Below are 12,012 nucleotides of genomic sequence, written 5' to 3' on the forward strand. Positions count from 1 at the left end.
TTTCTTTAGCGTTCCAGTATCATCCTCAGCTGCTCCAGCTGTTGTTGTCACTATCTACGGGTTTTTAGGGTTTAATCTCTCAGTTTCAGCGTCTATCGGTGGTCATGTCTTCGAGGCCTGAGCTGCAAGCTCCACCTGACATATTCTACAACGATGCTGAGGCTCGGAAGTACACCTCCTCGTCTCGGATCATCGAAATTCAGGTACCCTGTTTCTCTTACCGCTCTGTTTGGTTCCTGAGAAAATCATAGAAAATAATAATGAAATAAGTAGATAAGATAAGTCTTTGTACTACGTATTGTGCGTTGTTTTGAATTTGGTTTCTAAATATTGACAAAGGGGTAGGACGTGAATGATCTAATGGAGGGTGAGTGTGTTTTGCTGAATTTGGGGAGTTGGGTTTGTGTTGATATTTAATGATGTAGTAAAAACAGGCGAAGCTGTCAGAGAGAGCACTGGAGCTTCTTGCTTTGCCTGATGATGATGTACCCAGATTGCTCCTTGACATTGGTATATTTGCTCTCACTCTCTCTCTCTCGGTATACACACACGCACCAATGCATACATGAGTGTGTGATTGTAAATATTAATGTTGTTTGGTTTTGATGATCACTACTTAAAAAAATGGTAAAATTGGAGGCCATACATCATCTTCTTCACTGTGAGGTGGCAAGAAAATTATGGGCTTCAATTTTCCACCTTTTTGGTATAGAATGGGTCATGCCTAGAAGGTAATAGAGTTATTGGCATGTTGGAGAGGTAAGTTGAGAAGTCATAGCATTTTAGAAGCTTGAAGGATGGAACCTTTGTACTTAATGTGGTGCATTTAGAGAGAGCAGAATGTTAGGAGCTATGAAAATTGCGAGATTTCGGTGGAAGAACTAAAGAATGTCATGTTCAAATCTTTTCATACATGGATAGTGGCGTATAATAGTCCACATTTCTCTCGTTTTTCTAATTTTTGTTCTTCTTTTTCTCCTTAGTAAGGGATTTCCTTTGTATACTTTTCTTGTGTATTAGAGTTGCGCCCCTCTACTCTTTTAAAGAGATTGATTTACTAATAAAAAAAAGGGAAAATGGTATTGACACTGTTGTTCATATATTTTGGTGGACCATCTTAAAAGAATGAGGATCATGTGATTAGATTTGATTGAAGGAAATGAATGAGTTGCTCATGAGGTGCTGTGTCTGGTGTGCAAATTATTTGTAGCTTTATGAAGTTTGCAGGAACTCAACTCATTGGTATTCAGATTTAGCTCTTTGACCGTTTGTATCATCATTCTTCTTAGCTGTCAAAAGGGTGAAGAATTAGGACTCTATCTTATAAATATTTTTTCACCTCCCCCCCCCCCCCAACACACATTATGCTGAATGGAGTTTCAATACAAATTGAAAAAGTCCTCTACATGATCTGTTTACTTGGAAAGTGGATGATCTACCTTTCCATCTACCTTATATATATATATATAAAGCCTTTTTATGTTTGCTTCCATGGATAATGATTTAGGAGCTTGACTGAGCTTTCAAATTGTAAACTGCTAATATTGCTTGATTTCGTCAATGTTTCTGATGGTTTTATGAGCCTTGCCATGTTATCTTTAGAATTCAATGAGAGGCTAAACAAACATGAGGAATTTAACTTCAAGAATTGTGGTTTTCTGTAGGTTGCGGATCAGGACTTAGTGGGGAGACTCTTTCAGAGAATGGACACCAATGGATTGGCTTAGATATTTCGCAGTCAATGCTAAGTATGCAAATTTTGGGTTTGATTGTAGCTGAAACTTCTATCCTCTCTCTCTCTCTCTCTCTCTCCCCCCCCCCCCCCCTGTTTTTGATTTTCTCCATTCCACTTTCTTTTTCTGTTTAATTTAATTTAATTTTTCTTAAATCTAGATGTTGCATTGGAGCGGGAGGTTGAGGGCGACCTTCTAGTTGGTGACATGGGTCAGGTATAAAGTTTTGAACTTTCTACACTTATCATGCTAGGGTAGATAAAATAATAGATCGTGCCTCATAGATTAGGTTCATAGCACGTGTTATTTCAATTTTCTGTGTGATTTATTTTTTCCAGTTGCTTGCATGTTATCAAGTGATTTTGTCAAAGTAAAGTGGCAAATTGTAGAAAAGTATTTGCCGGAATTTTATGTGCAGTTTCAATTTTGGCCAAGAAACTATTGTATTCTTGGAAAATCTTAATTCAAGTTGCATTCTTTCACTTGCATTTTCGTTTGTGAATTCAACTATATCAATATAATTTCTTGAGACCATTATTGCAATTTTGATGCTCCAGTTGGTTGCATTGTGGAATTTCCTCATTACCTTTGTTCGAAAGTTTCCTTACCTTCTGGATTAGTGCTAGTTCCATCGGCTGTTTGTTCTTATTACCATACTGTTATCATAAGTGCTTGATCTTATCTCCTACTGATGGTACAGGCTGTTTAACCTTACACTAAAGGAAAAAGATGTTTGCAAGTCAACTTACATAATTGCTTTACATTAACTCCACTTGAAAGTTATCACAGTGTATGTTTTAAATTTTGTTGTAGGGCTTAGGACTTCGTCCTGGGGTTATAGATGGGGCCATCAGTATCTCCGCTGTTCAGGTTTACCTTCTTGTTTCAATTAATATTTGTTGAGATGAATGTTTTTGCTTGCTATGTTTTTAAAGATGTGTTGTGTGTTAGCACTTGCTGTATATGATGAACTCTTGCTTGTAACTTGCAGATCAATATATTGTTTGGAGAAGCTATTTTATACCTCATGCTTAGTCTGTATCCCCAAGTTTCATACCCAATGACTAGGAAGATTTTCTGTATTTGTATTAGCTGTGTTTTTTTTTTCTGAGCTTGATTAGCCTTTTGTTCCACATATATCTAATCTTGTGGGAAGCTTGACATCCCGAGACATTTATTTTTAACTTGATTTATGTACTAGAGAGGATTCTTTGATGGGAGGGACTGTTTTATTGGGATAGGGGTGACAATTCTGGGCCAAGACAAATTCTGTGATGTGATTAATTATTTTGGCACTCTTGCTGCATTGCATATTCATGTTTTAAATATTAGCCTTTATATGGGATGTTAACCTAGTCTAAACATTGATTGCACGTGACTTTAGATGGCTGCAAAAATACGTAGACTCATCAAATATGTCAAGTAACAATGACAAACTCACATGACGTGGGTATGGGTATCAAATATGCTTCTGTCACACCTGTTGTGACTGAAAAAGATGTTCTATGGGTCTTTTGCACAAGGGAAATCTTCCCAGGCTGTGAGTTCCCAATTTTAGAACTGTGAATAGAGTATTGAGAAAGGGAGCCTAGGGTTTTCGATTTAAGATGTCTCTTTGATGTGAGATTGTTTCTGAAACTGTTTGGATTTATGACATTGATTTAGTCCATTGTCCCATTTTCTGTTGGGGTGCATTCTACATCTCATTGATTTGTGCATCTTCCTGTGGTTGACAACTTTCTGCTTTTCTCTCCCCTTTCTGTCCCTTCAGTTTGAAGGCTGCATCTTGCACTAGTGTTCTCTTTGTCTATATTAATTAGTCAGATTCTCCTGAATTTTATGGTTGCATTGCTTTGGGGAAGGAAAAGATACATTATAATTGACAATCTTATGTTCTACTATTATAAATTTCCAAGTTCATATCAGGCTTTTTTAAATGTTTATATTTGTTTTAATATAACAACATTGTACACAAATTTAATGCTCTTTTGTGAGAGCCTTAAAGCCCATAAATTTGGCTGTCATTCTACATTCATATTCATAATCTTTGCTGCTTTTGTTTTTGTTTTTTGAGATAGTTTCTTTAGGTGTTACTGATTCTCCGTTGAAATACAAAAATGTTTTTAAAAATTCACTGGATGTATGTTGCTCATTTTTTTCCCCTTGTTTTGATTTGGCAATGCAGTGGTTATGCAATGCTGACAAGTCCTCTCATGACCCTCGATTAAGATTGAAGTATGTTCCCATTCTTATCCTTCACTCACTCTTATAGTAAAATGATGTGCTAGAATTACAATGAAAGTGCACTCATTTTTTCTTTTGGGGGCTTTTATCTCTCTCTCTCTCTCTCTATGAGACTAAGCATGCTTGATTCTGTGTTGTTTCTTTTGCTGCAGTATTGATGGGTTTGGTTCAATCTTTTTTTAGGGCTTTCTTTGGATCATTATACAGATGCTTAGCCAGGGGAGCTAGAGCAGTACTTCAAGTGTACCCTGAAAATCTAGCCCAGCGTGAATTGATATTGAGTTTTGCAATGCGTGCTGGATTTGCTGGAGGTGTGGTTGTTGATTTCCCACACAGGTATGCAATAAAGCTATTAGGGCAATCTTACAATAGGCTATTCTTGCATGTGAAAATTGCTTCTGTTCAGAACATCTTAGGTGGGCTACTTGGAGACACTAGTTTGAGGATTTTTATTTTAATCCTCTATTATATGCTTGTTTATTCTTGTCATAAAAATTCTCTCTTATGCTGAGTTGCACACAAACAGATCACATACAAACAGTGACAAAAGCATCCAGGCATTTGAGAGCTCTGAGTTTGCATCCACATTCACTTTGTGGGTTAGAGTTAGGAATTATTCATTCTATTTGAAGTAATAAGTAATGTGCATTCAAGTGTTCTCAGCAGTTATAGGATGTCTTATGATCCAGTCATGGTGTGGCAGTTCCTACGACGGAGACCAGTTGAATGTTGTCTATTTTCTTGTATTCCTCATGAATTGGATCTTTTTCTTATATATTTCACAAGACCATCTAATTTACATATATTCAGTAGATCTCATTTTCTATACTTCTTTTGGTAACAAATGACATGCACTGGCTGAGTGATTGAAGAGAATCTTATGAAGCTCAATGGGATCTAAGTACATATATGCATTTATATTGTAGTCTTTGCTCCAATCCTTTTATTTTGGCACATCAGCAGGAAATACTGCTTAATGATATTATAATTGCCAAGCGTTTCCTATTATGGGATAGACAGGGCATTATGGGACCAACTCGAACGGCACAGCCATACGAAAACATAGCAACTTCTGAACCAGTTGATTGTGACTTGTTGGTGACATGACATCCCAGGAGTGTGCCATCTTTTTTAATTGAATATGGTGTTCTATGGGTGGCAGTTTATAGTCCACCGCAAAGATAATTTTTTTAAGTATTTTACATTTGTATTCTCACATAATGCCCCGTGCATCCTTTCTTAACCATTAACGTATTACTTTGAAACAAAGGTCGAGAAAAAATTGAATGACTGGCAATAACTTGCTCTACAAGTGTTTCTTGAGAATGTATACAATAACTTGCATTTCCTTGGGATAGGAATATTCAGGTGCTAAATTCACTTGAAAAATTAAATAAAACATCTCAAATTCATCCCTGTAGCATTATTCTCTTGGAATCTTCTATGGTTCACTAACTTGAGCGTGGTTGTCTTATAACAGTACTAAGAGTAGAAAAGAATACCTTGTCCTTACGTGTGGTCCACCATCCATAAACACATCTGTCCCAACAGGAAAAGGTGAAGATGGGGAGAGTTGCTCCGAAGATGAGAGTAGTGGTGATGAAGAAAATCAGACGGTGAGTTCTCATGGCACACTTTTACTAACTTCTGAATTTCTCTGTTTTAGGGCTTTGTCTAGGGATTTTTTGACAGGCAAATACAACTCAATCCGTGGGATTGACCCATGACCTCACTGTCCACCCCTTATTTTAGGGGGGAGGAGATGTCATTTGGTCCATAGACAATTGTCTTCTCAAGTGGTTCATAAATCTGAATCTCTCTCCCTCTCTCTCTCTCTCTCTCTCTCTCTCTAGATATCCTAAATTTATTGTTTTTGTTCATACTAATAAATTTTTATACACATTATCTATTTGCTTTATGATTGTTTTTTCACTGATCATTGGCTTCATTTAGGCTGTCACATATTTATGGGATGGTTCCTTCCTCTCTCATCGGCATGCCCGTCTATGTCTTTCTTTTTCTGTATCTCTTCTCAGTTGCTAGGTGGTTGTAGTCCATGGTTTTTGGTTGTCTGTTATGGGTTTCATGAGTTGGATTCTTAAATAGAGGCCAAAGCTTTTGAGCTTCCGATTGTAGAAGGGGTATCAATTTTGCATTTGGTTGAAAGGAGCCAAGGGGTATCTTGAGCAATGTATTTGGTTAAGGTGAGTGTTGCATGGCTATTGACCATGATGGAGACGTTGGTCCAGGAAAAGAGTCAACCGAGTATATTAAATCATCAATCTTGCTAAGTCATAATTGGTTCCTGTGGATAGTGTTAATAATGTTGATAGATTGGCCAGTATTTTCTTTGAAGTACCTTGGTCTTCCGTTGGGAGCTTCTTTTAATCCCAAATCCATTTGGGATGGTGTTATTTAGAAGATCAAGTGCCGTTTGGCTAGTTGGGAGAGGATGTTCGTGTCTAAAGGTAAATGGATTACCTTGATTAAGAGCATCCTATCCAGTTTGCATACATATTTTATGTCACTTTTTCTCCCCCTAGTGGTGTTGCCAATCACACAGGGAAATTGCAATGAAATTTCTGATGGGGTGGGCAAGGTGAATAGTTCAAATTTCACTCGGTAAGGTTGTTCAAGGTTTGTTCTCCAATTTCTAAGGGAGGGTTGGAGGCCTGACTGCTTTTGTTCAACCATTCTCTTTTGGGGAAGTGGTTATGACGCTATTTGCATGAGTCAAACCTTATGGAGAGTCCTAGTGGATTCTAAATATGACAGCTCGTGGGGTAGATGGTGTTCAAATGGGGTTCATGGGTCGTATGGGGTGGGGTTATGAAAAATACCAGGAGGGGCTGGGGAGTTTTCTAGTATTTGAGGTGGGAGACAGCTCCAAGATTAGATTCTGGCATAATATGTGTGATGTGGGGAGCTTGCGTTAGGGATGCTTCCGTAATTGAGCACATAAGAATTATCTAGTGACTCCCATAAGTGGAATGTATACTTCATCAAGGCATTGGGAGATGGATGTCTTTGCTTCGTTGTTTTAATTTGTTGTACTCCTTTTCATTGAGATGGGGAGATGAAGACAAGCTTTGTTGGTCCCATTCTAAGAGGGTGCGACGTTAGATCTTTCTATAATGTCCTTATTCTTCTTGTAGTACCCCCTTCCCTTGGAAGAGTATTTTGGCAGAATAAGGTCCCCAGGAGAGTGACATTTTTTGTTTGGTCAGCCACCCAAAGGAAGATCCTCACCATGGATAACCTAAGGAAGCAACATGTCGTTGTGGTTGATCGGTGTTGTATGTGTAAGAACAATGAGTTTGTGGATCTTCTTCTACTCCATTGTGAGATTGCTAGTGCCTTATGGAGTGCTATTTTCAGTCATGTTGAGTTAGCTTGGGTTATGCCAAGACGAGTGGTAGACCTTTTTGCTTGTTAGAGAGGGTTGTGAGGCTATCCTCAAAGTGCAGTAGTCTAAAAGATGGTTCCGTCATTTTTATATTTTGGTGTCTTTAGAGAAAAAGAAATTATATAAGTTTTAAAGAGTGTAAAATGACGGTAGTGGAACTAAATTCGTTCTTTTTGAAAACTCCTTACCGATGGACAACTGCTTTAAACTATCTTAATTTGCTTAGTTTTTATGGTTTTCTTGACATTTTTTTCTCTTTCTAGCTAGGCATATCTCTTGTGTACTTGGTTTGTTCCTTTTGCGCTTTCTAATGATATTTCCATTACTTACTAAAAAAATTTATATATTTGTCGTGTAGGTCTCAATCTCGGACCGACACAGACCAAGGAAAAGGCAGAAAATAACCAAGAAAGGAAAGGGAAGAGAATGGATACTGAGGAAGAAGGAACAGAGGAGAAGAAGAGGAGATGATGTGCATCCGGATACAAAATACACGGCTCGAAAAAGAAAGCCTCGCTTCTGAACTCTTACAGCACGCCTAAATTGGTTTTAAGGGGTTCAGTAGCGTCTTCACCGCTTGCATATACAAAACTCCATATACAGTGGCTAGTGAGTCATTGCCTCTTCCCTTCAATATTCCTTTTAAGCCCTGATGAAAAAAGTCCTTTGTGATCAAACTTTTAGTTGCCTGTTATAGTCAAAAGTCAGTCCTGACTACTTGGGACACGACATTGTTCTGTTGGGTATTTAGGTAATTTACCTTTGTGAGGATCCTAAAAGCAACTTGGTAGAAAAATGAGAATGTTTGGTTTTGTTTCTTTATGCAATTAAAATAGCAACTAAATCCTATGTAAAAATATGAACGGGTTATAAGAGGAGTTTTATGTTTTTGGCAGCTTTACATTGATAGCCTTGATGATGCTGTACAGTGTAGAGAACATCTATGTTTCTTATGAGATGACTGGTTAAATATTTTTGGTCCGTCATCCCCTCTCTTTAAGTGGAGGGCGGATCTTGAGGATTATTTGCTCCATCAAATATTTTCCTAACAAAGATGTTAGGGAAAGTACACTATTAGGCAATTTGCATTGCCTTTTAAATTTTCAATTAAAGCTATGTGCCCCCAAAATACCGGTAAATTGCAAAGTAACATAAATATTCTTGTAAATTTGAAAATAAAAATAAAAAAAATAAAAAAATAACCACGGCCATGGCGCCAGTTTTTTTTATTAATATTTTTTTGTTTTTGTGTTTTTCTATATTTTCTAAATTTTTTTAGGACATTTTTGCCATTTTTTTATACAGATGGGGTATATTGCAATTTTTTGGTTTTGGGAATTATTTCAATTGAAAATTTGGGGTACATTGCAAATTACCTGATAGTTTGAGGGGTGTTCAGTTAACAATATTCTCACATAATGATTTTTTTGAGGAAAAGTTCTCATACCTCTCTCAAACTCTTCAAACAATAAAAAATTATCAATGTCCCCTCTAATGACAAAAATACCCTTCATAAAATTAATTTTTTTTTTTTTTAAAGGAAAAAAGCGAGTGGAATTTTATTTTATTTTTTTTTATAAAAAATTGTTTTTGTTAAAGAAAATAATTACTTTTTTTTTTTTTTTTTAAATTTATAGGGGTATTTTTATCTCATTGACAGAAATTTAATGTCATTTTTGTCTTTTAGCTAGCCTAAGAAACATTATTAATTTTTTGGTAGTTTAGAAATGACATTTTCAATTTAGTGAAAGTTTGATTGTATAGGTATATGTAGAACATAAGGCTAATCAAGTACAGCTAATTCAAGTACAGAAAATCTTCATAGTCACTGAGTATGAAACTTGGGGATACAAACTAAGATTGCGTTTGTGGATCTCATAAGTGCGTTTAACACCCTAAAAGCTCGTTTGATCAAAAAAAAAAAATTCAAAGCACTTTTGAAGATCAAAAGCCTAAAAATGGTTAAAACACACTTTTAGCAAAAGCTTAAAAATAAAGCTTTTGCCAAAAAACTTTTTTTTTTTTTTTTTTTACTTAAAAGTTATATTTCTCAAACGCAATCCTAAATAGGCCCTAAAGCTTAAAAACACACTTTTGGCAAAAGCTTAAAAATGAAAATTTTGCCAAAAAGTATTTTTTTGACTTAAAAGCTCTATTTCTCAAACGCAATTTTAAACAAGATCTAAGCATGAGGTAGAAAATAGCTTCTTTTGTTTTGTTTTTTTTTTTTTTTTTAATAGAATAAGGAAAAAGGTTACAAGAGATGATATTTTCCATTTCTGATCCAAATGGAAGAGAAAATGGGGGATCCTGTGGGAATGCTTTCAAAAACACGATTAGAAGCAGCCCATTGAGTTAAAGCATGTGCTATAAAATTGGCACATCGAGACACTTTCAAAACATTCCAACTTCGAAAGGAAGAAAGAGTTAAACTAATATCATAAATATATTGATCTGCAAGTTACAAGCAAGAGTTCATCATATACGGCAAGTGCTAACACACAACACATCTTTAAAAACATAGCAAGCAAAAACATTCATCTCAACAAATATTAATTGAAACAAGAAGGTAAACCTGAACAGCGGAGATACTGATGGCCCCGTCTATAACCCCAGGACGAAGAAAATTGAAGAAATGAAGCAAAACATCAAGCAGATTGGTTCAATAATGCTATGGTGATGGCGATGGCTAGCTATGAAGACGAGGAGGAAGAGGCGGCAAAGAAGAGAGAAGAACGATCGGTCTTTCTTGTGCATTTTTCAGCTTGCACGTGCTATCATGGTTACGTCTAGATAGAGTCCTCCTAAGTCCTACCTTTTAATTAGAAACTTTTTTTTACCAGCATGAATTTTATCATTCATGTTTACACCCGACATAATATTTCTCTGTTTTTTTTTTTTTTAGACGTATTTTTATTTCTTATTTAACTCAACCTCGTGCATGAAGCATCTTCACTGTCATAATTAACTATTAGCAGCTAAATGATGTCATTAGTTTCTAGTGCTCTTAATTTGTATTAGAGTTTCTTGAACGTAATTATGAATTGATTGTGAAATATCAACCAATTAATTTCAAAATTAGTAGTTATACAACCTCTTCTACTTCTTTCGAGAGAGAAGAGCCTTCCAAGGCTAATAGCTGAGAAGCGGAACTACTAAAAGGCTTAGGAGACTTTTGGAGCAATGCTTGAGAGCATTACTTTTTTCAGAATTCATCTGAAATTAGGCAACTAATTATTCTTCAAGTTCGATCACAATTACATCTCTGACTTTTTATTTTAGATATCACTGATAATTTTACTCCGTTATGCATGTCTTATGTACAACCATTCCTAAAGTACTATTGGTATTAGTACATTAATAGAGTGACATTATTGCACCTCAACATAATCCAAGTTTCATCATTGCAAGTATATAAAGCAGGCTTCCCACACTGCCTATGGAATATCCACTATGAAATCACTTTCCAAGGTCTATGGAATATAATTTCTTTCCCCTTAACTTTCACTGCTAAAACTCTAGGAAAATAGACTAAGTGATTTACTTTCCCCCTAATTTACCGTGGCATTTGAATCTTTTATCCACTATATATCCACTCATACTTATCATCTGCAGCTGAAGTCCACCCACTTGGATGATTTCCATTTAACAATATAATAAATTGGACCCCAACCTTTTAAGTCACACCTTCCCTTGCAAAGCTATTAGGCATCTCTCTTCCTCAATCATCTAATTTCTTTTTTCTTGCACAAAACTTCCAGCAACTTTGCAAGACATTTTTGGCTCACCTCTTTCTTACCCCAGCATCATATACCTTCCAAATCTGCTTGTGTTGTTAAGTCTTCTGCAAGCCACATGTTATTAAAATTGTTGTAGTTTTAATTATAACGAATATAGTTCATACTTCATCTTTTGATAGTTCTAGGAACTACATCATTTCTCAAGTGCTTCGACTTTAAACTAGAACTGAATGTTTAATTTGACTGCTACTCCAGCAGTTCACCACATACCTGGCATGATATTGCCCTTCAGGTAACCAAATCCCTTGTGTATTTTGTCAGTTCCACCAGAGGACAACATCACTCTCTATTCAGCTTCTCGTCTTTCCCATGTGGTAAATTAAGCTCATTTCACAACCTTCACCATCTGTATCAAATTTCAGTACACTTTCATTAAGTCATCAATTGACATTGTGTGCTTTCCATTAACATTCGCTACAAATTACAAAGTCTCCCCAAGCCCGAAGCACGAGTTGAACCAAGGAAAAGACTCATCTCTGCTACAAAGAACTTGATCCACTATACAATCTACAAATACTATGCATTACAAAGTCTTCCAGTCTTCAAGAAATTACATACGCTGCTACCAAGCTACACCACCTTCCTAACCTCGGCATAGGACTGGCCATGCTACAGCGACACTGAATCCCCCTAACCCAAAGATAAAAAACCTGCTTATTTACATAACTAATTTGCATGAGAAAATATCTCCTTACATTGAATAACCGTAAAAATATAAGAAATTAAATTCTAGGGTTTCAGATACCGAATATGTAATGTGAAAGATTTTAGATGGAACTCTCATATCCGAATAAGTAATCGGATAATCAAAATTTTATTTGAGCAAATG

General features: G+C 36.1%; 1 protein-coding gene across 1 annotated transcript; it reads left to right on the top strand.

Annotated features, from left to right (window-relative positions):
• On the top strand, positions 1-8,284 carry RID2 (S-adenosyl-L-methionine-dependent methyltransferases superfamily protein). Its single transcript, XM_059604758.2, has 9 exons — positions 1-203; positions 435-510; positions 1,665-1,748; positions 1,894-1,949; positions 2,547-2,603; positions 3,919-3,968; positions 4,161-4,313; positions 5,458-5,593; positions 7,742-8,284. Exons 1-9 carry the CDS (start codon positions 105-107, stop codon positions 7,904-7,906), a joined length of 876 nt encoding a protein of 291 aa, XP_059460741.1. The 5' UTR covers positions 1-104; the 3' UTR covers positions 7,907-8,284.
• Positions 8,285-12,012: the final 3,728 nt, after the last annotated feature.

This window comes from Corylus avellana, chromosome 9 (genome assembly GCF_965113065.1).
Source record: "Corylus avellana chromosome 9, dhCorAvel1.hap1.2, whole genome shotgun sequence".
NCBI classification, from domain to species: domain Eukaryota; kingdom Viridiplantae; phylum Streptophyta; class Magnoliopsida; order Fagales; family Betulaceae; genus Corylus; species Corylus avellana.